Source organism: Phoca vitulina, unplaced genomic scaffold (genome assembly GCF_004348235.1).
Source record: "Phoca vitulina isolate PV1807 unplaced genomic scaffold, GSC_HSeal_1.0 scaffold3, whole genome shotgun sequence".
Classification (NCBI taxonomy): Eukaryota; Metazoa; Chordata; class Mammalia; order Carnivora; family Phocidae; genus Phoca; species Phoca vitulina.
In genome coordinates, this window is record NW_022589706.1 from 53800968 (window position 1) to 53824361 (window position 23394).

The window sequence follows — 23394 nt, forward strand, 5'->3', positions numbered from 1 at the left end:
GGAGTTACATGCTTCTCCTTTAGCTGAAAGATTGTGGTATCATTGCAGTCCCTGCATGGATGCAGGGACCTTTTCTTTTTTAAAGATTTATTTATTTATTTGAGAGTGAGAGTGCTCACACATGTGTTAGCGGTGGCGGAGAGGGGAGGAGAGGGAGAGAGAATCCCCAGCGGACTCCCCACTGAAAACAGAGCCCGACATGGGGCTCAATCTCACAACCCTGAGATCGATCATGACCTGAGCCAAAACCAAGAGTCAGACACTCAACCGACTGAGCCACCCAGGCGCCCTGATGCAAGGACTTTTTCAATAGCATTTTGAAAAGGACAGCAACAAGCTGATTATGCTTAGAGGTCTATGGGCTCAGGGATCTTCTTGAATTCACTCAGACAATATGCATTCAGTACTTAATTCTCTGTGAAACGCTGTGCGGAACAGTGGTAGAAAAGACTTAGTTCTCTGTTTCTGGAAGATGACAGTCTGCATCTGTAGAGTTCATCTTTGGACACAGTTTTCTCCAAACACTGCTTCTGCATTGGTGTTCAGCTTTTGAATTCAAGCTACCCTTCTGCCACACCTTTCTGTCTATCAGGTCATTTTTATTCAAGGGGCAGCCTATCTAAATGGAAAACCATAAGACATTTTGCCAAGAGAATGCCCCTCCTTTGCGAAAATTGGCTCCAGGTGTGAAAACAAACACTTTTGCCAGACTGGGAGCATTATCTCTCACCTGCAGGAGGTGCTGTCAGGAGGTAACACAGGAGTGGAGGTTCCAGGTAGTGCAACGTGATCTCAGTGGTATGTGTGATTAAGCTCAGCCCAGTGCCAGGTTGGGCCAGGCATTCTCGGGTTTCAAAGAGAGGAGCCAAATAGGAACGCCTAGGAATGCAGGAGTCATGCAAAGGCTCACACCACAGGGCCTGAGACTTAGTCTTGTTGGCAGCAGAGTGGAGTGGGATGTTTGCTACCTCCATGGAATGAACCGTTGTCAAACTGGGGCAGGGAGGATGGCAGGCATTTCGTCACTATTCCTCCCATCCCATGACCCCCAAGTGAGAAGGCCCCCGATAAGATATTGGAGATATTATGTCTTGTGATGCCTCCGTGTCCATTAGACCTTACTGAATTCCAGCGCTGAGTTTGCATAGTGGAAAGTAATAGAAAAAAAAAAATGCTTGTTCTTGTCTCCTTTTCTTAGCTGAATAATAAGAGCACTGCTTAATTTTTTTTTAAGATTTTATTTATTTGAGAGAGAAAGAGCACGAGCCAGGGGGAGGGTCAGAGGGAGAGGGAGAAGCAGACTCTTCATTGAGCAGCGAGCCTGATGTGGGGCTTGATCCCAGGACCCCTAGAACATGACCTGGGCTGAAGGCAGACACTTAACCGCCTGAGCCACCCAGGCACCCCCAGTACTGCTTAATTTTTAACATCTCCTAAATTCAGCCAGCTCTTATCTGGAAAGCACTGTGCTTGGAAAATAGCATGTATTCTTACACCAGGCAGCTGGGACTATGACACTCTTGCAACTAACATTAACCATTATTTAAAATGTAAAGTGATGTCTAAGGCTTTCTCTTTCCCTTTCATTTTCTCTCTTTCCCCATGACTTCAGAGTACAAGGCATTTGTTTTATTACCGGCACAGAGCATCCCTTTTCTAGTGTCTGTAAGCCTGCGTGTTCGAGGTACCACTCATAAGGGTACTGTGGTCTGCTCCACACTGCCCTTCAAGGCATTCCTCCTGCCGCTTTCTTCCTGGGACCCGATGCCGAAGCTCCATAGAATCCCGCACTGGTCTTCGAACATGCCATGTCTTCCAAGCCTCCTTGCCCTCATGTACCCTGTTCCCTCTGCTTGGGACTCGGCTTCCTACCTCCCACCCGTCTTTCCAGATGCAGCCCAAATCTTCTGCTTTATGCATGTTGTATATGCTGCGATCGCAGTACTAATCCTCTCACATGTTGATCATCTACCTGTTCTTTCCTACACATGCATAGTGAACTTGAACTTCTCAATGACACCTATGTGTCTGGCTTTTTGTATCTGAAATTTAGCACAGGGCTTGGTACGGAGTAATGCAACCAGCCAGTCCATCAATAAAAGTTTATTTAGTGTTTCCTATGTGCCAAGTACTGTGCTAGTATTGTAGAAAGTGAGACTACAGGCTAGGAATTTAAAATAAAACATTGTCACTTACTGAAAACAAAAAATGCCTGTATATTGAGAAGGAAGGGGAAGAGGGAGAGAGAAGTAGCTAGGTGCTTCTCATACACTAATTCCTTCATATTTTAAAATTACAGGCGTTTATATAAAAGTATAACTTAAGACTCCCCTTTCCCCAAGAATCAGATCACAGGGGAGGAGGGTGGCTCATGACTGTCAGAGGAAGGAGAGAGGAGATCTCAGGATACTGGGAATGGAGGGGAGGTGCTGCTGGCAGCATTAATTGAAAGAGGTCACAGTGTTTTCCCAGTAAAATGCTTAGGATCTATCCTTTTCTTTAGGCTAACTTTTTTTCCCCCTCAACCTGCTGATAGATGTGGCTGTCTTGTTACAGAGGGGCTGATTTTTTTGTCACTAAGCGTGGGGACTACGATGGTGAATATATCAGCTATTGCTCTGTCCTCTTGAGCCCACAGTCTAGTAGGAAAGACAGCCAGCCATTAAACAGTTAGGTATGAAGGATTAATCACCATAATCGTGCAAAGAGCTGTGAAAGAGGTAGAGCTTTCTATAATAAAGAGTTTAACTATAGGAAGGAATAGTTTCTAAATACAGTTATAGATGAATGTTATGCCTTCCTGTTGTCTACCTTCTGTTACTATTCTTCACTTCAGACCAAAAAATCCTACCTAATAAGCAAAAACAAAACTATCTTCTACTTGAAATTATGAAAAATTCCATCTATGGCCACACCACCCTGAAAGCACCTGATCTCATCTGAAATTATTAAAAATTCCTAAAATCTGGAAGAAAACATTTCACTCTCTACAAAATAAATAGTTCATACCATAAATATAAATGATGATTTAGTGATTTAAAAAAATAAAGTCAGGGGCGCCTGGGTGGCTTAGTCGGTTGAGAGTCCAACTCTTGGTTTTGTCTCGAGTCATGAGCTCAGGTTCATGAGACTGAACCCCATTGGGCTCCGCACTCAGCGGGGAGTCTGCTTGAAGATTCTTACCCCTCCCCCTGCACACTCACTTTCTCTCCAGAATAAATAAATAAATCTATAAAAACAATAAATAAAGTCAGTGCCAAGAGTGTTATATATAAAGGTACTAAATGCACTTCAATAGTGTGGGCTCTACTCTGTTTAATCAATTAGTGTATCTGAAGTTTCTTCTATTTTTTTTTCTTCTTATAATTTGTTGCTTTTCTTATTCTGAGGTCTTTTTCTATTTCCCATTGTGAATATTTCTGCAGACTTTCAGGACATCCCAGAGCTGCTTCTCTTTGCCCCCTCCCTCATTGTTCTGTTTTAACCCCTCACCTGTCATCCTTCAGCATTGTAGATAGGAGTGTTCCTTCTTACTCATGTATTATATGTCAGCTCAGATATAACTTCTCGAGCAGGCTTCTCTGATAGCCTGTCCCACCCTCTCCCACACACCACCATGGACACATTGAAGAACTTTTCCTTCACATCATTTATCAGTTTGTGATTAGCATTTCTTAGTGTCATTATTTGATTAATGTTCATCACACTCACTGGACTATTAACCCCGCAAAAGCAAAGACAACATCTGTTTATCTTCCCATTTTATCTCCTGCACCTCACACAATAGCTGTCCAGGGAGTCTTTGTTCAACAAATGAATGGGTAAATTTACTTGTCGACCAAGAGTATCATGAAAGATTTAATACAACTAATTCATAAGCTGTATTCTTAGCAACACCAGTGTACCACAAAATCTTAAATGGGTTTGATTTAAAAAGAAAAAAAAGAGAGAGGAGTTGTTCAAGTAAGTTTGGGAAATCTGGATTAAATAAAATCGAACCTATAACTTGACTGTGATATTTCTCAGAGACTTTAATGTAGTATTATAGCATAGCCTTTAACATGGTAAGCACTGTGAATCTCTGAGAGGGTAATAATATTTAGTATTTGACTCTGGAAGTTGGTTTTTGATTTTTGTTTTTTCCCCTAACAAAATACATATATTTGTGTTTATAGTTGCTCTGTTTGCATCTAGATATTTGCTATGTTTGTACTAGCATACCCCCAGAGGTCTAGTCTTTTTCCACAGAGAGGATGAATAGAAGGGCAGTAAGCGGTACAGTGTTCTTCGAGATGTCTGCATATTTCACTCTCAAATGCAGGCAGAAACCTTGGAAATACTTATTTAGTGTTTGTGTGTGATCTTTTAAGCATGTTTGCAGAATAAGACTTTGTAGTAAAGTCCTTGAGTTTATTTTCATCTGTTAATCTTGGAGAGTAGAAAGTAAATGCAAAAATTATATAAAGCTGTAGCAAACAGACCCCTTCTGCCACAACACACACACACCCCTTCTAGCCAAAACAACTAGAAAGGAAAAAACAATACTTTGGCTCATGTCAGCACCCCTTGTCCCATGGCTAAGCTGGCTAGCTCATTTTGGCTAGGATTCGGAGGGTTCTGATTGCTTTAGTTAGTCTTTATAGCTTAAAATCTGTTTCACAATCAGAAATTCTGTCAATCCTGATTTGGCAATTTGGTACCATGGGGAATTTGGTCACCTGAGGAATTGATTCATGTAGATGACTCAAAACATTTCATCCCTATTAATAGGTAAATAATCCTAGAAATACAAGGTTTCAAAACCAATATCTTATTTATGATTGCCATATTGTTCACACCATAGCTGCAGTCTTGAATGGTGAAGATTGACTCCTAGAACAGGAAAACCTAGTGTCAATGAGCATAGACTCTTTGTTGCCTGAACACACATTCTGTTCCCGCATGTCCCTGTGAGATCAGGGTATGCGTGGTTGTTCGGAGAATTAAGTGAGCTGATCCCTGTAAAGGATTTAATATTCACACATGGTGAGTGTTGGGTACATGTTAGCTATTACAGTATACTTATTCTAAAAAGTATTTAAGGTGGGCCACAGCAATATATGAAACACAATGCCAGTGTGAAATAGTTAAAAGGGAGAAGCAAGGCCTAGAACTAAAACAGAGCCAAGAATAAGGCTATTAAAAATAGGCATATCATTAAATCTTCATGGATATATTACCAATGCCAAGCACATTGCTTTTCATATACTAGTGCTGAATATATGTTAGGTGAATTTGTTTGAGTCTAAACTATACTTCATGATTTGGTCACTAATTTCATCTTGAGAGCCCTTTCCCCGGAAAAAAATGATCGGTTACCCAATTAAGTGTCTTTAGAATTAAAAATAAATACATGCTCAGGATAAATAAAACATTTTTTGGTGTTAAAACTGAAAAGTAATTTCTCCTGAGGGTTCTTATAAGCAGGAAACTATGTAATGAACTGAGTGATATTCATAACATGCTTTTTAATCTAATGAAATGGCCACATCATATAGGGCTATTTCTGTTATTGCTTAAGCACGGATTAAAGCTACCACTGGCATGTATTTCTTTTATTTCACTAGATATTTCTTCTCATTCTCTGTTTCTGGGTCATTGTATTCTTCCCAACTTCTAAACCAGTGGTTCTCAACCTTAGCCGCCCACTAGAATCATTGAGGGGCTTTTAAAAGTATGGTTGCCTGAGCCCAACACACAGCAATTAAATCAGAATCTTTCAAGTTGGACCTGAGTATCAGTATTTTTTAGAATGCTTCATAGAAGATTCTAATGTGGTCAAGGTTGAGGACAACTGCTCAAAACATTGGAATAAGCCCAGGGCTTCACTTCTCATTCCAGAACCATTCCTAGGTCATCTTTTCTAGTCCCAAAGTCTTAAATACCCTCTGTATTTCCTAGGTGTTGAGACCCCTGGAACCACTGTCCACTTGACAAGTCCACTTGGATGGCCAATAGGCACTTCAAACTTACCATATGCAAACCTTCAATCTTAATTTTACTCCCCATAGTCTGTACTGTCTTAGGAAGTAGCACTGTCAGTTCACCCTTGCTTGGTTGCTCAGGCCACCCTTGACCTCTCTTTCTCTCACACCTCATGTCTTACCCATTAGCAGTCTGTTTAAAATATACCCATGCTCACATCCACCAAAAAGATCCTAGTTGAGACAGCCATCGTCTTTCACTTGGAGCACCATGAAATTTACAAACCAGTTTCTCTGCATCCACCCTTGTCCCTTCTCCCATATGTTCCACATGGTGGGTCTCAATCACGCATGGCTTCCCATAACACTCAGCACAACTTTACATCAGAATAAAATCCAGCTTCCTTCATGTGATATGCAAGACCTTACAGGAGCTGGCCTGGGCTGCATCTTTTTTCTCACTTCCTACCATTCTCACCCCCCATCACTGCCCTCCAGCCACGGCTGCCCTTTGCTTCCCTAGAACACACGTCATACGTGCTCGTGTGTCAGGGTCTTTGACTTGGTTTTCCTTCTTCTGGAATGCTTTTTTGAAGTTATTTACATAAATTATTTTTCTGATTTCCTTTGGGTTTCTCTCCGAATGTTACCTCCTCGGGCTGTCCCTCGCCACCTTATCAAAATAGCACCCATGCTATTATTCTGTATTCACTGACTCTGCATTCCTTTCTTCATAACATTTATTACTACATAGAATTTTATTATATGTATATTTTTTCACTTGTATATTCTCTTTGTTGAATAAATGAATCTGTGACTTCAGTAATTTTTGGCCAAATAAAGGGGCAGATTTTTTTAAATACATAGAGACACTGGTGGTGAGGACTCAGTCCTCCCTAATAATACTCTTTGTCTCAAAGGTACTTTGAGATAGTTGTTTAAGAGGAGTGAGCCTGAAATGGTATTTGACTAATTAAAAATGAAACCACATTCCTCCTAGTGGCCCAAGTTGTTTGGAAGATAACTGAAGGACTGATCTACAGCAAATTAGACCAGCCAGGTCTTGACCAGATACAAATGCATTTAAAGCCTGGCCCATTTTAAGCATGAAAAGAAGGCTTAGCTCTAGGTGCTCTATAACTGTCTCTAAAATTATTTAAGTGATTTAATCCAGATAAAGCAACTGAAGTTGAAATAGAAAACTTACAGCAGCACCTGGGTGGCTCAGTGGGTTAAGTGTCTGCCTTCAGCTCAGGTCATAATCCCAGAGTCCTGGGACCGAGCTCCACATCGGGGTCCAGGCTTAGCGGGGAGTCTGCTTCTCCTTCTCCAGACTCTGCCACTCCCCCTGCTTGTGCTCTCTCTCTCCCTCTATCTCAAATAAATAAATAAAATCTTAAAAAAAAAAAAGAGTAAAAAAAAAAAAAAAAAGAAAAAAAAAAAAAAGAGTAAAAAAAAAAAAAAGAAATAGCAACCTTACAGTAAATGGAATTCAGCAGTCAGGAGAATGCAATACTATTTCAAGATCTGGGAAATGGCCTCTTGATCATTTTACAAATGGGAAAAACTAAAGCTAAAATCATCCTTTTTTAATCAGAGGCACATGTGTTTTCTGCCATTAGCTGGCCTCTTACCAGTACTACCGGTGTACGTCAGGTGGGATCTGAAGGTAGAATGTATCCCAACGGAAAAAGAAGTGTCATCCAAGATCCCTCAGTGGCTTCCTAAAAGAGGCAGGGCGATTGTCCAGAAATGCTCTTCTGCCCACTGACATGACCACATCATGGTTGCTGGCTCTGAATTTATAACTCTGAACCCGGGCGGTGCCGCTTCTGACTGCCCAGTGCGGACGGAGGCTGTGGAGCGCCATGATTAGGAGCTTGGGCTTTAGAGCCAGACTGACTTAGTTTGAATTCTGGCTCTTAGATGGTTTGTATGACCTTGGACAAATTACTGGACTTCTTGTGTCTCTTCAGGTTCCTCATTTGTAAAATACAAATAACATTAGTTTCTTTTTTTTTTAATTAATTTATTTTTTTTGATGTAGTGTTCATGACTCATTGTTTGCATATAATACCCAGTGCTCCATTCAATATGTGCCCTCTTTAATATCCATTAGTTTCTACCTTATAAAAAATACTCTCATGGTATCTTGTGAAGATTGTGTGATAGGAAAATGTATGATAATATGTGTAAGGTGCTAGAACAATGTTAGACGTATAGTAAGTTCTTACATAAGGGTCATCTTAATCACGTATGTTTAGGCTCTGTCCATTTAGCTGCTACAGAGAATTTCTCTGTAGAGAGGTTTTTTTTTTTTTTTTTTGTAAAAATGAGAATTTTATTATTATTTGGGTTTTTTTGAGGGTATCGATCTTAAATACAGTTAAATAGCTAGATCAGGAATAGGGTTAGCAAAACATTCCTTTGTGAGACATGATAAAGAATAATAATTTGATATATAGATTTAGGTGCAAATTCACAGATTCTTATAAAGAAATGACTAATTGACTGTCCTATACTTGAGTATCCAATCAAATATCTCTTTTTTTAAAAATTTTTTTAATTGTTATGTTAATCCCCATACATTACATCATTAGTTTTAGATGTAGTGTTCCATGAGTCATTGTTTGTGCATAACACCCAGTGCTCCATGCAGAATGTGCCCTCTTTAATACCCATCACCAGGCTAACCCATCCTCCCACCCCCCTCTCCTCTAGAACCCTCAGTTTGTTTTTCAGAGTCCATCGTCTCTCATGGTTCGTCTACCCCTCCGATTTCCCCCCCCTTCATTCTTCCCCTCCTGCTATCTTCTTCTTCTTTTTTTTTTTTCTTAACATATATTGCATTATTTGTTTCATAGGTTCTGTAGAGAGGTTTTTGTTTGTTTGTTGTATGCTACAAGATGCAATCACAGCTTACAAAGAGAATAAGAAACATATTCCAGTCCAGAATCTTTAGACCTCTGGAGGCATTTGTCCAAAACCAGAACTCAGGCTGCTTTTCTCCTTTGGATGCTGTTCTGGTGATGAATACAGAGTTTTCCTCAGTGTTTTGCCTTTATTTTTATCTCTCTCTCTCTTTTTTTCTTTTTTTTTTTGAGAGGGAGAGGGAGGGGGTGGGGCAGAGGGAGAGAGAGAATCTTAAGCGGGCTCCATACCCAGCACAGAGCCCAGCACAGGACTCAGTCTCACAACCCTGAGATCATGACCTGAGCTGAAATCAAGAGTTGGATGCTCAACTGACTGAGCCACCCAAGGGCCCCTCCCATAAACCAGACCATGGTATGAGTTAATGTATCAGGAATGATTCAGTTTTCTCTTATCCAGAGAAAGTGACAAAGCAAACGCCTGTATGTGAGATTCTAGCTCCTACTGGATTTGCCATTTTGCTTCATCCACCAATGCAGGTTCAAGCTGGCATTTAAAGATTTGCCTCATGGAAAAGGAAGTGAGACTTGTTCTATGTTGCTGTAGAAGACAGATCTAGAATCATGGTAAAAGTTGCAAAAAGGTAGACTTCGGCTCTTGCAAAGAAGAAGTTTCTAACTGTCTGGGCTAAATAACATGCCCTTCTCACATTTTTATGGAAAATATTTTATCGATGGGCAAGGATAGTGAAAGCATAGGGGGATTGAAGCAGAAGCAAAATAAATTCTACTCACATCAAGAATCTTTCTTCCCTAAGACCTTTAACTGCACCTGTGCTGTTCTCAGCTAGAGGAGATGGTGGTGCTCTCTCTACCCACACCGTGACTTATACCGCCTTTTAACGTGGACCTGACCACACTGTATTCTCATCCCGATTTACATATCTGTTTCTCATGTGAGACTGTGGAATTGTGTGTCTCCATTGCTTAGCATGGCTCTGGGATTATTTCTTGATTATTGAATAAATGAAGCCAGGGAATGACCTTGAAACGCCCAACAAAAATAAACTCATTTTAAGTCATTTAAACCAAAAAAAAAAAAAAAAAGCTACTCTAAAATGAAGCATATTGTGCTGTTTGTTCTAGCGTCTTTTTAAGTAGCAAATATTTTTCTCCTCAAATTGGCACTCTGTTAGTTGCCAAAACTCTTTGCTACAATCTGCAATTTTGCGTAAATTACAGTATAATAATAGCCTAGAAAACTGCTCAGACAGCTCCCAGTAGACAATTCTTGATTGACTGTGGACTTTTATATAGCAAGAAGCATATCTTGCCCAGCAGTTAATTATTAAGTTCTAACAGAACTCTCAGATTCCAGGAGATAGGTTCTAAGTTTTTTATTCTTGCTCTATCTTACAAACATGATGTAAAGCGCTGGGCACCATGAAGTTGCTTAAGACTCTGCTTATAAAAGTTTTTATCTGGGTCTGTGTGATAGTTAGAAAAATTAGGCCCTCGCCCAGGCTGGTATCATATGCACAATAAGAGGATAAAGCCGAGTGTGGGAAAAAGTCATCTGAGGGTCAGAGATATGCATCATTCTGCAGAGTAGCTGCTGTGACTTGTTAGTTCTGGTTACCCCAGGGAAGAATTGAGGAGTTAGAAAGGATTAGGTGCAGCAAGCCAGAGGATTCGCTGAAGGAAAGTAAGAGGGCACCAGACCTGAAAACAGGAATGACAAGAATTTTCACAGGTTAACTAAGCAGATAGTTTGCAGGATAGCTAGCTCTCAGCAGCAGGAACGGGTATCAAGGTGCTCATCAGCAAAGGGCAAAGGCAGAAGAGACTGAGGCATGATTTGAACACATTTGCCTTTAACTCCTTGATTTACCTCTTTTTTGCTATCATCCTCTGGTCTCCTGAATAGTAGGCTGAAAGCCTCTCCATGGGTTGATATCGTTATAATAAGAAACTTATCAATCAAGTCTAAATATGACTTTGATATTTCCCATAGGTTTCACGAGTCAGACTCACTGAGGGGTAATAACAAGTTAACTGGATATTGAAGGGAGGGTGGAGTTGCCTAAAAGAGCTCTCTATGCTTATTGAAATTCATCTTAATATTTTTTCTTTTGCTCTGAACTTTATAGGTTATGTGTATATACAACTCGGTGGATGATTATGTATCTCTCAATTCCATGCTGAAATCATCAGTGCTGAGGAAGTGGGAGGTTTTTGTTTGGTCTTGATTTTTGTGGGTGTTGGGAGGCTCTCATTCAAGAGAACATACTCGCATGGGTCGCTAATGTCTAAGGGGACCTTTCTGCATAGGGGGGGACTGTACTAAGGTAGAGATGGGAGGATGCTTTGTAGTTTTGCCTTGGGATAGTTCTAAACATATACTCTACATTTATTGATGGTGTATAGTAAGTGAAAGAAAGAGGAAACAGAAGGAAGACTCTTGGACTTCTGCTCTGTATAGCTGGGCAGAAGGTGGTACCGTTAACTGAAATAAGATTGCTATCAAGTACTTCTAGGTTGGTTGCCTCTCATTGTTCTTCCTTTTCAAAGCTGTCCTCGTTATTGTCTTTTATTTGTCCTTACTAACTTTAGGATGAAATTATATTCTTCCAAAAAATAAAATTCACAACTACCAGTTTTTATTGGAATTGTATTAAATTAGTAGTGAACATAGAATTGTTAATCTTTATGATATGGAGTCTTTTATCCAAGAACATGGTTTATCTTTCTAGTTCTTTAGTCTTACCTATGTCTTTTGGTGTTATTCTGGAGATTTTCTTTTATCAGATAGATTTTGTACGTTGCTCATTAAGTTTGTTTCTGAGTATTTTACCTTTTGTATTTACCTCTTATAATGGAGTCTTTTCTTTCACTTTTTCTTCTAATGTGTTGTTATATATGAAAGCTGTTTATTACTGTTTATTTTTTACTTGGCAATTATTGAATTCTCTCACTGCTTATAATATTACAGCTTTTAGACTATTTAATATTAACACCTTACCTTCTAATTTCTTTTGTTTCCTTTTTGTTCTTTAACTTTTTAAAGTGATTGATTTGCTTATTTTCTTATTTTTATTTTATTGATACAATAATTTAGATCTGTGAGTTTTCCTCTGTGCTTTACCTTTATTTTATAGAATCTAATATGTACTAATTTCATTATAAATGTTTCTAGAAATTCTGTACAGTTATTTTGTGTTTTCTTTTTGACCCAAGAATTATTTATTATTTATTTATTTTTTAAGATTTTATTTATTTATTTGAGAGAGAGAGAGGCAGAGGGAGAGGGAGAAGCATGCTCCCTGCTGAGCAGGGAGCCCAACGTAGGGCTCCATCCTAGGACCCTGGGATCATGACTTGAGCTGAAGGCAGACACTTAACTGGCTGAGCTACCCAGGAGATCTGACCCAAGAATTATTCAAAATAGGGTTTTAAAAAAATTCCAGTGGAAGAAACTTGTAATTTCTGATTTTTTCAATAATTATAACTTTATTGATTTGTGATCAAAGAAAATATCTGAAGTTTATGTAGCTGTCTATATTTTTGGTATTAATTAAAATTTTCTTTGTAGTTAAAATCATACTACTTCAAAAATATTCTTTGGTCACATGAAAAGAAAATATATGTTCTACTTTCAAAATGTGATATATTACAATCAGGCACATACCATTAATTATGTTAGTACATTTTCTATATCTTTGATCTGTTGTGCATTAAGAAAGGTGAATTAAATTCAGCAAATACAATGTGTTTCTTTTTTTTATTTGTAGTCCCTGTAATTTCTGCTGTATGAATTATATTTCTCTTTTATATGTTACTTATATATTTCTTATTGTTGTGCGCTCATTTGAATCATGTCTTTGCTTTATAATGTGTACTTCTTTGTCCTATTTAATGCTAAATTTCGCCTTATTTGACAATAAGAACATCTTATCTTTTTTTGTCATTTTCCTGCTACACGTTTGCCCATTTTTTATTTCTAACATTTCCAAACAGCTTGGTTTTAGATGTGCCTTACATAAAGTAAAGAATTAGATTTTGTTTTTGCTTTGTGAGCCAATTTGAAATATTATTCTTATAAATAGGTAACTTAGGAAAATTTATTATGATTATAAATATGAATGATCTGAACTGTCTGTCATATTATTTTCTGTTCTGTTTGTTGTTTTTATGGCTTTAATTCATTTTTTACTTTTTTTTTCTTTTTGTATATGGTTCTTCTGATACTTAGGAAGGTTTGTTGTTACTCTAATAGTTTTAACTTTACACAGTACTCTTAGTTCTCTTTTCTTCATATGGTATCTATTGATACTCTAATAAAAAAATGATAAAAATGCTTTCTTTTTCTTCCCTGATTTCATTTCTTTTGTCTCCTACTTAATATTTGCCAATAAAAATGATCTTTTAATGTTTTTACCTTATAATCCTAAATATTCTTATGCTTCTATTATTTGATTGATCAGCTTTAAGTGTTTTCTATTGATTCTAGTCATTAGATAGTAGGTGATCAGCAAACTTTCTCATCTTTGCCTTTTCCATTCTAATTTTGTTAGTTGTACCATTTCTCCATAATCAGAGCAAATAGCACTTACATTTTGTCTGTCATCCCAATTCCTATATTTTTTAAGTCTTAGTTTTATGATTAAATATATTCCAAACTCTCCAATAGTCCTTTTGCTAGTTTCCTCAGGTATATGATATTTAATTTATTAAAGTTAATCATTTAGCAAGTTCCTCAGGAAAAACACATGGGAACAATATTCCCTGAGGTCTTACAGTTTCAAAATTGTAACCTTTAATTTTGGAGGATGATTTTACTGGATATAAAGTCCTTGCCTCCCAATTTTTTTTTATATGAGCCTCTTATAAATATTGCTCTTTTTCTGTTTTCTGGAGTTGAATGTACAAATCTGAATTTTTGCTCTCACCATTCTTTTTTTAATCTTTACAGTCCAGCTACATTACTGAAATTTCTTTCAGTGTTGACCATTATGGGTCAATTTATATGGATTCAAGTCTTTTTTCTCCAGGTTTTGTGACTTTACATTCTTAATTTTTAAATTTTTGGCATAATGTTTAGTCATAATGTTCAACTTTTCTATTGCAATACTTTTTTTTTTTAAAGATTTTATTCATTTATTCGACAGAGAGAGAGACAGCGAGAGAGGGAACACAAGCAGGGGGAGTGGGAGAGGGAGAAGCAGGCTTCCTGCTGAGCATGGAGACCGATGCGGGGCTCGATCCCAGGAACCTGGGATCATGACCTGAGCTGAAGGCAGATGCTTAACCGACTGAGCCACCCAGGCGCCCCTCCATTGCAACACTTTTTGTTGTTGAGTGTATTGGTTTATTGGTAAATTCTTAAAAAACCTTTTTTTCCTTTTGTTTTTTTCTTGGGTCTGCCATTTTAAAATGTATTCTTTCATTTACTTAAAAAATACAGTAAAATTCACTCTTTTGGGTGTATAGTTCCATGAATTTAGACAAATGCATATAGTCATGTAACTACCACTAGAATCAGAACCCCAAATTCTCCTGGGCTGGTTTTCACATGGCATCCTTTTACTAATTCTGTGTCAAATCCTTTTTTAATTACTTATCATTGAATGAGTTGGATTCTGTGGATCTGCTATTCTCAGGGTACTTCTGCAGGGGTTGGGAGGAGGTGCCAGGCAGTCCTCGGATCCCTCCTTCACCACTTACACAGACTCAAACTGCTTCCTGTTGGAATGGCTCCTCTGTGGGGGTGTTTCTGTTACTAGCTGCTATGAACTTGACTGGATCCAAGAGGGTTTCTTCTGCATTTATTTCTATCTTTGCTATAGATAAGAGAGATATTTTGCATGTTGACGTGAACCCTGCACCTTCACACAGTATATTCTGCCGTCATTTTCAGAGATTGACTGCTACTGGGCCATCTTATTCTCTGTGTTTCTTTGCTGCCTTTCTTCCTGTGTGGTATACGCTAACTCAGCCAGTCCTGGGTAACTCACATATTTTTTGGAGTCTGTGGAAAATATGTCTTCTAATTTTGCTAAAAATGGAGATCATGGAGTTTTTGTTGTTGTCATTAAAAGTGTAGCATTTGTATGTTGCCTAGGAGCAGAAGAGAGAAGGCCCTGTCTCACACAGCTGTGGCCTCACTGGAAGTCCTTCTCTGATTCCCCTCCTCCCTGCCTTTCTTTCACTCCTCTTCCTTGGCTCACACTTGAAGCACTGCAAACCCCTCAGGCTGCTAACTTCTCTTATTCATACATCAGTTCCTTAAAGCCTGTATGAATACTTCCTGTTATATCTTATACCTCTTTGTCATTTCCTAAACACATAACTTCAAAATTAGTCCATTTTTTTCCTGTTATTCTGTTGGTTCGGAATGCCCTTTACTTCTTTCCCTAACTAGTATACCCTTGCTCATACTTTAAGACCCCCAAAAAGTATACTATCTCCTTTAGGAACCCTTCCTAGACACCCTCAAAAGAGAGACAGAATTAATCTCTCAGCTGTGCTCCCACAATACATTGCCCCATTTTGGGTGCACTTATCTTGCTGTTTTCAGTATTTATATACCTTGTGATCAGGCCAATGAGTATCCCCTACATTTACATATTAACCCGTCAATCCAGAACTTTCAAATGCTGGGTTTCTGGAATCTTACTTACAGCTCTTTTATGATGGTCAGCACATACTCTCATTTGGTCTTAATTGATTTTCCACTGGTTAATTGAAGGGTACAGTATTCTGGGTCATCTAGGTTTTCTTTTTTTTTTTATTTGAAAGTTCTGATTACTTTCTTATCTGTAAAATGAGAACAAAATATTAATGTATTTCTCATAACACTATTGTAGACATTAAATGAACTAATGCAGGTGAAGTCTTAAACACAATACCAGGTATGGAACATGCAACAAACTTAGCTATTATATTTTGATAAGCCGTGCCTCTGAAAAATTGAAGAGCCATGAGAAGAAATGTACCATAACACCAGTAGAATTCTTTTTTTTTTTTTTATGTAGTGTTCCATGATTCGTTGTTTGCGTATAACACCCAGTGCTCCATTCAATACATGTCCTCTTTAATACCCATCACCAGGCTAACCCATCCCCCCACCCCCCTCCCCTCTAGAACCCTCAGTTTGTTTCTCAGAGTCCATAGTCTCTCATGGTTCGTCTCCCCCTCCGATTTCCCCCCTTCATTTTTCCCTTCCTACTATCTTCTTTTTTTTTTAACATATAATGTATTATTTGTTTCAGAGGTACAGGTCTGTGATTCAACAGTCTTACACAATTCACAGCATTCACCATAGCACATGCCCTTCCCAATGTCTATCACCCAGCCACCCCATCCCTCCCACCCCCTACCACTCCAGCAGCCCTCAGTTTGTTTCCTGAGATTAAGAATTCCTAATATCAGTGCGATCACATGATACATATCTTTCTCTGATTGACTTATTTCGCTCAGCATAATACCCTCCAGCTCCATCCACTTCATTGCAAATGGCAGGATTTCATTCTTTTTGATGGCTGCATAATATTCCATTGTATATATATACCACATCTTCTTTATTCATTCATCTGTTGATGGACATCTTGGCTCTTTCCATAGTTTGGCTATTGTGGACATTGCTGCTATAAACATTGGGGTGCACATACCCCTTCAGATCCTGTCTCACATTCAGGTCTTTCAACCATTTTGAGTCTATTTTTGTGTGTGGTGTAAGGAAATGGTCCAGTTTCATTCTTCTGCATGTGGCTGTCCAATTTTCCCAACACCATTTGTTGAAGAGACTGTCTTTTTTCCATTGGACATTCTTTCCTGCTTTGTCGAAGATTAGTTGACCATAGAGTTGAGGGTCCATTTTTGGGCTCTCTATTCTGTTCCATTGATCTATGTGTCTGTTTTTGTGCCAGTACCATACTGTCTTGATGATGACAGCTTTGCGATAGAGCCTGAAGTCTGTAATTGTGATGTCACCAGCTTTGCTTTTCTTTTTCAACCTTCCTCTGGCTATTCGGGGTCTTTTCTGGTTCCATACAAATTTTAGGATTATTTGTTCCATTTCTTTGAAAAAAGTGGATGGTATTTTCATAGGGATTGCATTAAATGTGTAGATTGCTCTAGGTAGCATTGACATCTTCACAATATTTGTTCTTCCAATCCATGAGCATGTTGAACGTTTTTCCATTTCTTTGTGTCTTCCTCAATTTCTTTCATGAGGATTTTATAGTTTTCTGAGTACAAATCCTTTGCCTCTTTGGTTAGATTTATTCCTAGGTGTCTTATGGTTTTGGGTGCAATTGTAAATGGGATTGATTCTTTATTTTCTCTTTCTTCTGTCTTGTTGTTGGTGTATAGGAATGCCACTGATTTCTGTGCATTGATTTTATATCCTACCACTTTACTGAATTCCTGTGTGAGTTCTAGCAGTTTTGGGGTAGAGTCTTTTGGGTTTTCCACATAAAGTATCGTATCATCAGCAAAGAGTGAGAGTTTGACTTCTTCTTTGCCAATTTGGATGCCTTTTATTTCTTTTTGTTGTGTGATTGCTGTGGCTAGGACTTCTAATACTATGTTGAATAGCAGTGGTGATAGTGGACATCCCTGCCATGTTCCTGACCTTAGGGGAAAGCTCTCAGTTTTTCCCCATCGAGAATGATATTCGCTGTGGTTTTTTTCATAGATGGCTTTTATGATATTGAGGTATGTACCCTCTATCCCTATACTCTGAAGAGTTTTGATCAAGAAAGGATGCTGTACTTTGTCAAATGCTTTTTCTGCATCTATTGAGAGGATCATATGGTTCTCATTCTTTGTTTTATTAATGTATTGTATCACATTGATTGATTTGCAGATGTTGAACCAACCTTGCAGCCCAGGAATAAATCCCACTTGGTCGTGGTGAATAATCCTTTTAATGTACTGTTGGATCCTATTGCCTAGTATTTTGGTGAGAATTTTTGCATCCATGTTCATCAGGGATATTGATCAGTAATTATCCTTTTTGATGGGGTCTTTGGTTTTGGGATCAAGGTAATGGTGGCCTCCTAAAATGAGTTTGGAAGTTTTCCTTCCATTTCTATTTTCTGGAACAGTTTCAGAAGAATAGGTATTAATTCTTCTTGAAATGTTTGGTAGAATTCCCCTGGGAAGCCATCTGGCTCTGGGCTCTTGTTTGTTGGGAGATTTTTGATGACTGCTTCAATTTCCTTAGTGGTTATGGGTCTGTTCAGGTTTTCTATTTCTTCCTGGTTCAGTTTTGGTAGTGGATACATCTCTAGGAATGCATCCATTTCTTCCAGGTTATCTAATTTGCTGGCATAGAGTTGCTCATAATATGTTCTTATAATTGTTTGTATTTCTTTGGTGTTGGTTGTGATCTCTCCTCTTTCACTCATGATTTTATTTATTTGGGTCATTTCTCTTTTCTTTTTGATAAGTCTGGCCAGGGGCTTGTCAATCTTGTTAATTCCTTCAAAGAACAATCTCCTAGTTTTGTTGATCTGTTTTACTGTTCTTTTGGTTTCTATTTCATTGATTTCTGCTCTGATCTTTATTATTTCTCTTCTCCTGCTGGGTTTAGGCTTTATTTGCTGTTCTTTCTCCACCTCCTTTAGGTGTGGGGTTAGGTTGTGTATTTGAGAACTTTCTTGTTTCTTAAGAAAGGCTTGTATTGCTATATACTTACCTCTTAGGACTGCCTTTGCTGCATCCCAAAGATTTTGAACAGTTGGGTTTTCATTTTCATTAGTTTCCATGAATTTTTTTAATTCTTCTTTAATTTCCTGGTTGACCCATTCATTCTTTAGTAGGATGCTCTTTGGCCTCCATGTATTTGAGTTCTTTCCGACTTTCCTCTTGTGATTGAGTTCTAGTTTCAAAGCATTGTGGTCTGAAAATATGCAGGGAATGATCCCAGTCTTTTGGTACCAGTTGAGAGCTGATTTGTGACCTAGGATGTGATCTATTCTGGAGAATGTTCCATGGGTACTAGAGAAGAATGTGTATTCTGTTGTTTTGGGATGGAATGTTCTGAATATATCTGTGAAGTCCATTTGGTCCAGTGTGTCATTTAAAGTCTTTATTTCCTTGTTGATCTTTTGCTTAGATGATCTGTCCATTTCAGTGAGGGGGATGTTAAAGTCCCCCACTATTATTGTATTGTTGTCAATGTGTTTCTTTGCTTTTGTTATTAATTGGCTTATATAATTGGCTGCTCCCATGTTAGGGGCATAGATATTTATAATTGTTAGATCTTCTTGTTGGATAGACCCTTTAAGTAGGATATAGTGTCCTTCCTCATCTCTTAGTATAGTCTTTGGTTTAAAATCTAATTTGTCTGATATAAGGATTGCCGCCCCAGCTTTCTTTTGGTGTCCATTAGCATGGTAAATGGTTTTCCACCCCCTCACTTTCAATCTGGGGGTGTCTTTGGGTCTGAAATGAGTCTCTTGCAGATAGCATATCGACAGGTCTTGTTTTTTTATCCAATCTGATAGCCTGTGTCTTTTGATTGGGGCATTTAGCCCATTTACCTTCAGGGTAACTATTGAAAGATATGAATTTAGTGCCATTGTATTGCCTGTAAGGTGACTGTTACTGTATATTGTCTGTGTTCTTTTCTGGTCTATGTTACTTTTAGGCTCTCTCTTTGTTTAGAGGACCCCTTTCAATATTTCTTGTAGGGCTGGTTTCGTGTTTGCAAATTCCTTTAGTTTTTGTTTGTCCTGGAATCTTTTTATCTCTCCTTCTATTTTCAATGACAGCCTAGCTGGATATAGTATTCTTGGCTGCATATTTTTCTCATTTAGTGCTCTGAATATATCATGCCAGTCCTTTCTGGCCTGCCAGGTCTCTGTGGATAGGTCTGTTGCCAATCTAATGTTTCTACCATTGTAGGTTACAGATCTCTTGTCCCAAGCTCCTTTCAGGATTTTCTCTTTGTCTCTGAGACTTGTAAGTTTTACTATTAGATGACGGGGTGTTGACCTATTTTTATTGATTTTGAGGGGGGTTCTCTGTGCCTCCTGGATTTTGATGCCTGTTTCCTTCCCCAAATTAGGGAAGTTCTCTGCTCTAATTTGCTCCAATATACCTTCTGCCCCTCTCTCTCTTTCTTCTTCTTCTGGGATCCCAATTATTCTAATATTGTTTTGTTTTATGGTATCACTTATCTCTCGAATTCTGCCTTCGTGATTCAGTAGTTGTTTATCTCTTTTTCTCAGCTTCTTTATTTTCCATCATTTGGTCTTCTATATTACTAATTCTCTCTTCTGCCTCATTTATCCTCGCAGTTACAGCCTCCATTTTTGATTGCACCTCATTAATAGCCTTTTTGATTTCAACTTGGTTAGATTTTAGTTCTTTTATTTCTCCAGAAAGGGTTTCTCTAATATTTTCCATGCTTTATTCAAGCCCAGCTTGTATCTTTATAATCGTCATTCTGAACTCTAGTTCCAACATCTTACTAATGTCTGTATTGATTAGGTCCCTGGCAGTTGGTACTGCATCTTGTTCTTTTTTTGGGGGTGATTTTTTTCTGTCTTGTCATTTTGTCCAGACGACAATAGATGAATAAGAGAACAAAATGCTAACAGGGTAACAACGACCCCAGAAAAATATACACTAAACAAATCAGAAGAGACCTGAAACTGGGGGGAAAGAAAGGGAAAGAAAGAAAAAAGAAAAAAAAAGAAAAAGAAAAGGATTAAAAAAAAAAAGAATACGATCAAATATGATCAGGCTGGTACATAGATCAGTGCCACACACTAGATTTTGGGTGTATTTTGGTCTGTTAGAAGAAAATGCCTCCCAGAATTTTAAAGAAAGAAAAGCTTATATATGTACAAAAATAAGGGTAAATACGATGAAGGGATGGAATATGACTGTAAAGATGAAAATTATAAAAGATTTTATAAAAGGAATTGATAAGAAGTTGGTTGAAAAAGAGAGAAGAGGAATTAAAAAAAAAAAGGGGAGAGAATGTGATCAGGCAGGAGACTAGAACAAAGCCATACACTAGAGATTTAGGGTATATTTTGGTCTGTTAGAAAAAACTGTATCCCAAAATTTTAAAGAGAGAATAACTTATATATATACAAAAAATAAGGTTAACTACAATGAAGGGATAGAACATGACTCTAAAAATGAAAAATAAAAAAGATTTTTAAAAAGGGGATTGATAAGATGTTGGTTGAAAAAGGGAAAAAGAAAAATTCAAAAAAAAAATAGAAAAAGAAAATTAAAATATTAACTTTGAAAGACTAAAGAATCATGGGAAAAAGCCATGAATTCTATGTGCAGTATTCCCCTAGCGCTGGAGTTCTGCCGTTCTCATTGATCGGTAAACTTGGTCTTGGCTGGCTGTTCTTGCTGATCTTCTGGGGGAGGGGCCTGTTGCCGTGGTTCCCAAATGTCTTTGCCGGAGGTGGAATTGCACTGCCCTTGCTGGGGGCCAGGCTAAGTAATCTGCTCTGGTTTGCTCTCGGTAGCTTTTGTTCCCTGCAAGCTTTCCGTACAGCTTTGGAGGAGGAGAGTGAAAACGGCGGCCTCCCAATCTCTGCCCCGGAGGAGCCAAGAATTCGGGGCTCTGCTCCTCAGTGCACCCCCAGAGACAAGCAGTCAATCACTCCCGTCTCCCCCGTCCCTGGCCACACTCCATGCTCCCCGGGCCTGTGACCAAGCATTTCTATCTCTGGCACCCGACCCCGTGTGGAGTCTCCAAACCCAGCAGATCCCTGCGGTGCACTCCCATGCCACTCCTCCCGGGGGAGGAAGGGCAGTCTCCCCGGATCTGCCACTTGTTGGGTCCATGGTGGAGGATCAGTGGCCCGACTGTGCCACGGATCACTGTTTATGGCAACCCCGAGCTGCGAGTCCGCTCCTCGGCTCCGTCTCTGCAGCCGGCTTCCCCGCTCCGATCCCTGGGAGCTCTGCTGCACTCAGGCACCCCCGGTCTTTCTGTGACCCCGAGGGTCCTGAGACCACACTGTCGCAGCGAGGGTTCCACCCCCCACTTAGCCACTGGAGCGATGTCCCTCAGCAGAGCAGATTTCTAAAAGTTCCGATTTTGTGCTCTGCGGCTCTATCACTTGCCGGTGTTGGCTGACGGAGGCCCCTCCCCCGCTGTCTATCTTCCCAAATATCGCCTCAGATTCACTTCTCCGCACGTCCTACCTTCCAGAAAGTGGTCGCTTTTCTTTTCAGAGAGTTGCTGCTATTCTTTTCTTCGATCTCCTGTTGAGTTCGTAGGTGTTCAGAATGGTTTGATCCCTATCTAGCTGAATTCCTGGGACCAGACGAAATTTAGGTCTCCTACTCCTCCGCCATCTTACTCCTCTAAAACCCTCATCTAGGTTTTCTTATCTAGCTTTGGTTCTTCATTTCAAAGCAATTTTCCTACTCTTAGGATGTCACTGAATCTCCTCTAGAATTGGAGCATTCATAAATTTTGGAAAAGCTCTGTAACCATTAATGGAAGTTCTTCTCCATTCCAGGTGATGCAACGGTGACCATAGCTCACAGATACACTCCCAAGGAACAACTGAAGATCCATACTCAGCTGGCAGATGTTATCATAGTAGCTGCCGGTAAGTCTTTAGTGGCTGTTATTTGGTGGAGTATCATCAGCGGAGTAATTCCTGCCCCAGTTGCTGACATGTCTGTAAAGACAGCTGCTTGGGAGAGTTAGGTATACCTACGACTCACTTCCATCGGCTGGATCCTGTCTCTTGTCAGTTATTATATTGGCTCGTTGTGCCTACGTCAACATTTGTCACTTCATTATGGAAAACCCCAACAGCCTTTGGAATGACAGATGAAGCACAGGAATGAACACGTACATTGCCACCTCCTTCACAGACACGGTTGATTCGAAACATGAATGAGTTATGGGGAGACGGGTAGGAAATGCTCTTGAAGAGATAGGCAGGGCTAGCTCATGGAGGAGCTTGGGAAGTGTGGACTCCAGAGCGGCAAGAGGAGGAACAGAGAAGAGATACTGTGTTTTCATTTATGGGATCTAGGATTTTTCCTAATTTGTTTTATATTCGAACATACAAAATAATTCTACCCTTTACTTCTACCTCTCCACTTGCCACATAGTGTTTCTACATTGCAGACAATTGTGACTCTTCTTGCTTTATCCAAGGCTTGAATGAGAGCCTTTTTCATTTTGTTTTTCAATTAGATGTTATTGGTAATTTCTAGACTTTACATTTGAATCGCTGGGTGGTTACAAAGTGTAAAAGGAAGAGTAGAAGTTCCAGAAGAAATGGAGTTTGATGAAGAGAATAATGATAGTTTAAATTATTTTCAACCAAATTTAGTTTACTTTCTTATTCTGATATAGGCCCTTCTCTGGAACTGAGGATATATATGTGAAGACTCCAGGTAGAGTAATTTGCCTCCTGATAGAGTAAATGCTCCCTTTTCTGGAAGTCCCCAGTAAGTTGGTACAGCTAACCACATTTCTGGTTTTTCTGAGAAATTATATCAGGTGATATTAAATGCAAATTTTTGAATGGGATTGACAGAAGGAGACAGAC

At 39.0% G+C, this 23394-nt stretch overlaps 1 protein-coding gene across 2 annotated transcripts in view; it reads left to right on the forward strand.

Moving 5' to 3' along the window:
- The window catches only part of MTHFD2L (methylenetetrahydrofolate dehydrogenase (NADP+ dependent) 2 like), a 130370-nt gene that overhangs the window by 40871 nt on the left and 66105 nt on the right, over window positions 1-23394 (forward strand). The window contains exons 6-7 of one of the 2 annotated variants that reach the window (XM_032400532.1): window positions 22345-22437; window positions 23199-23239. In XM_032400532.1, coding sequence (XP_032256423.1) covers window positions 22345-22437; window positions 23199-23230 — 125 coding nt within the window. In that variant the 3' untranslated portion in view covers window positions 23231-23239. The remainder of the gene's footprint in view (window positions 1-22344; window positions 22438-23198; window positions 23240-23394) is intronic. The other variant, XM_032400531.1, reaches the window with a different exon arrangement.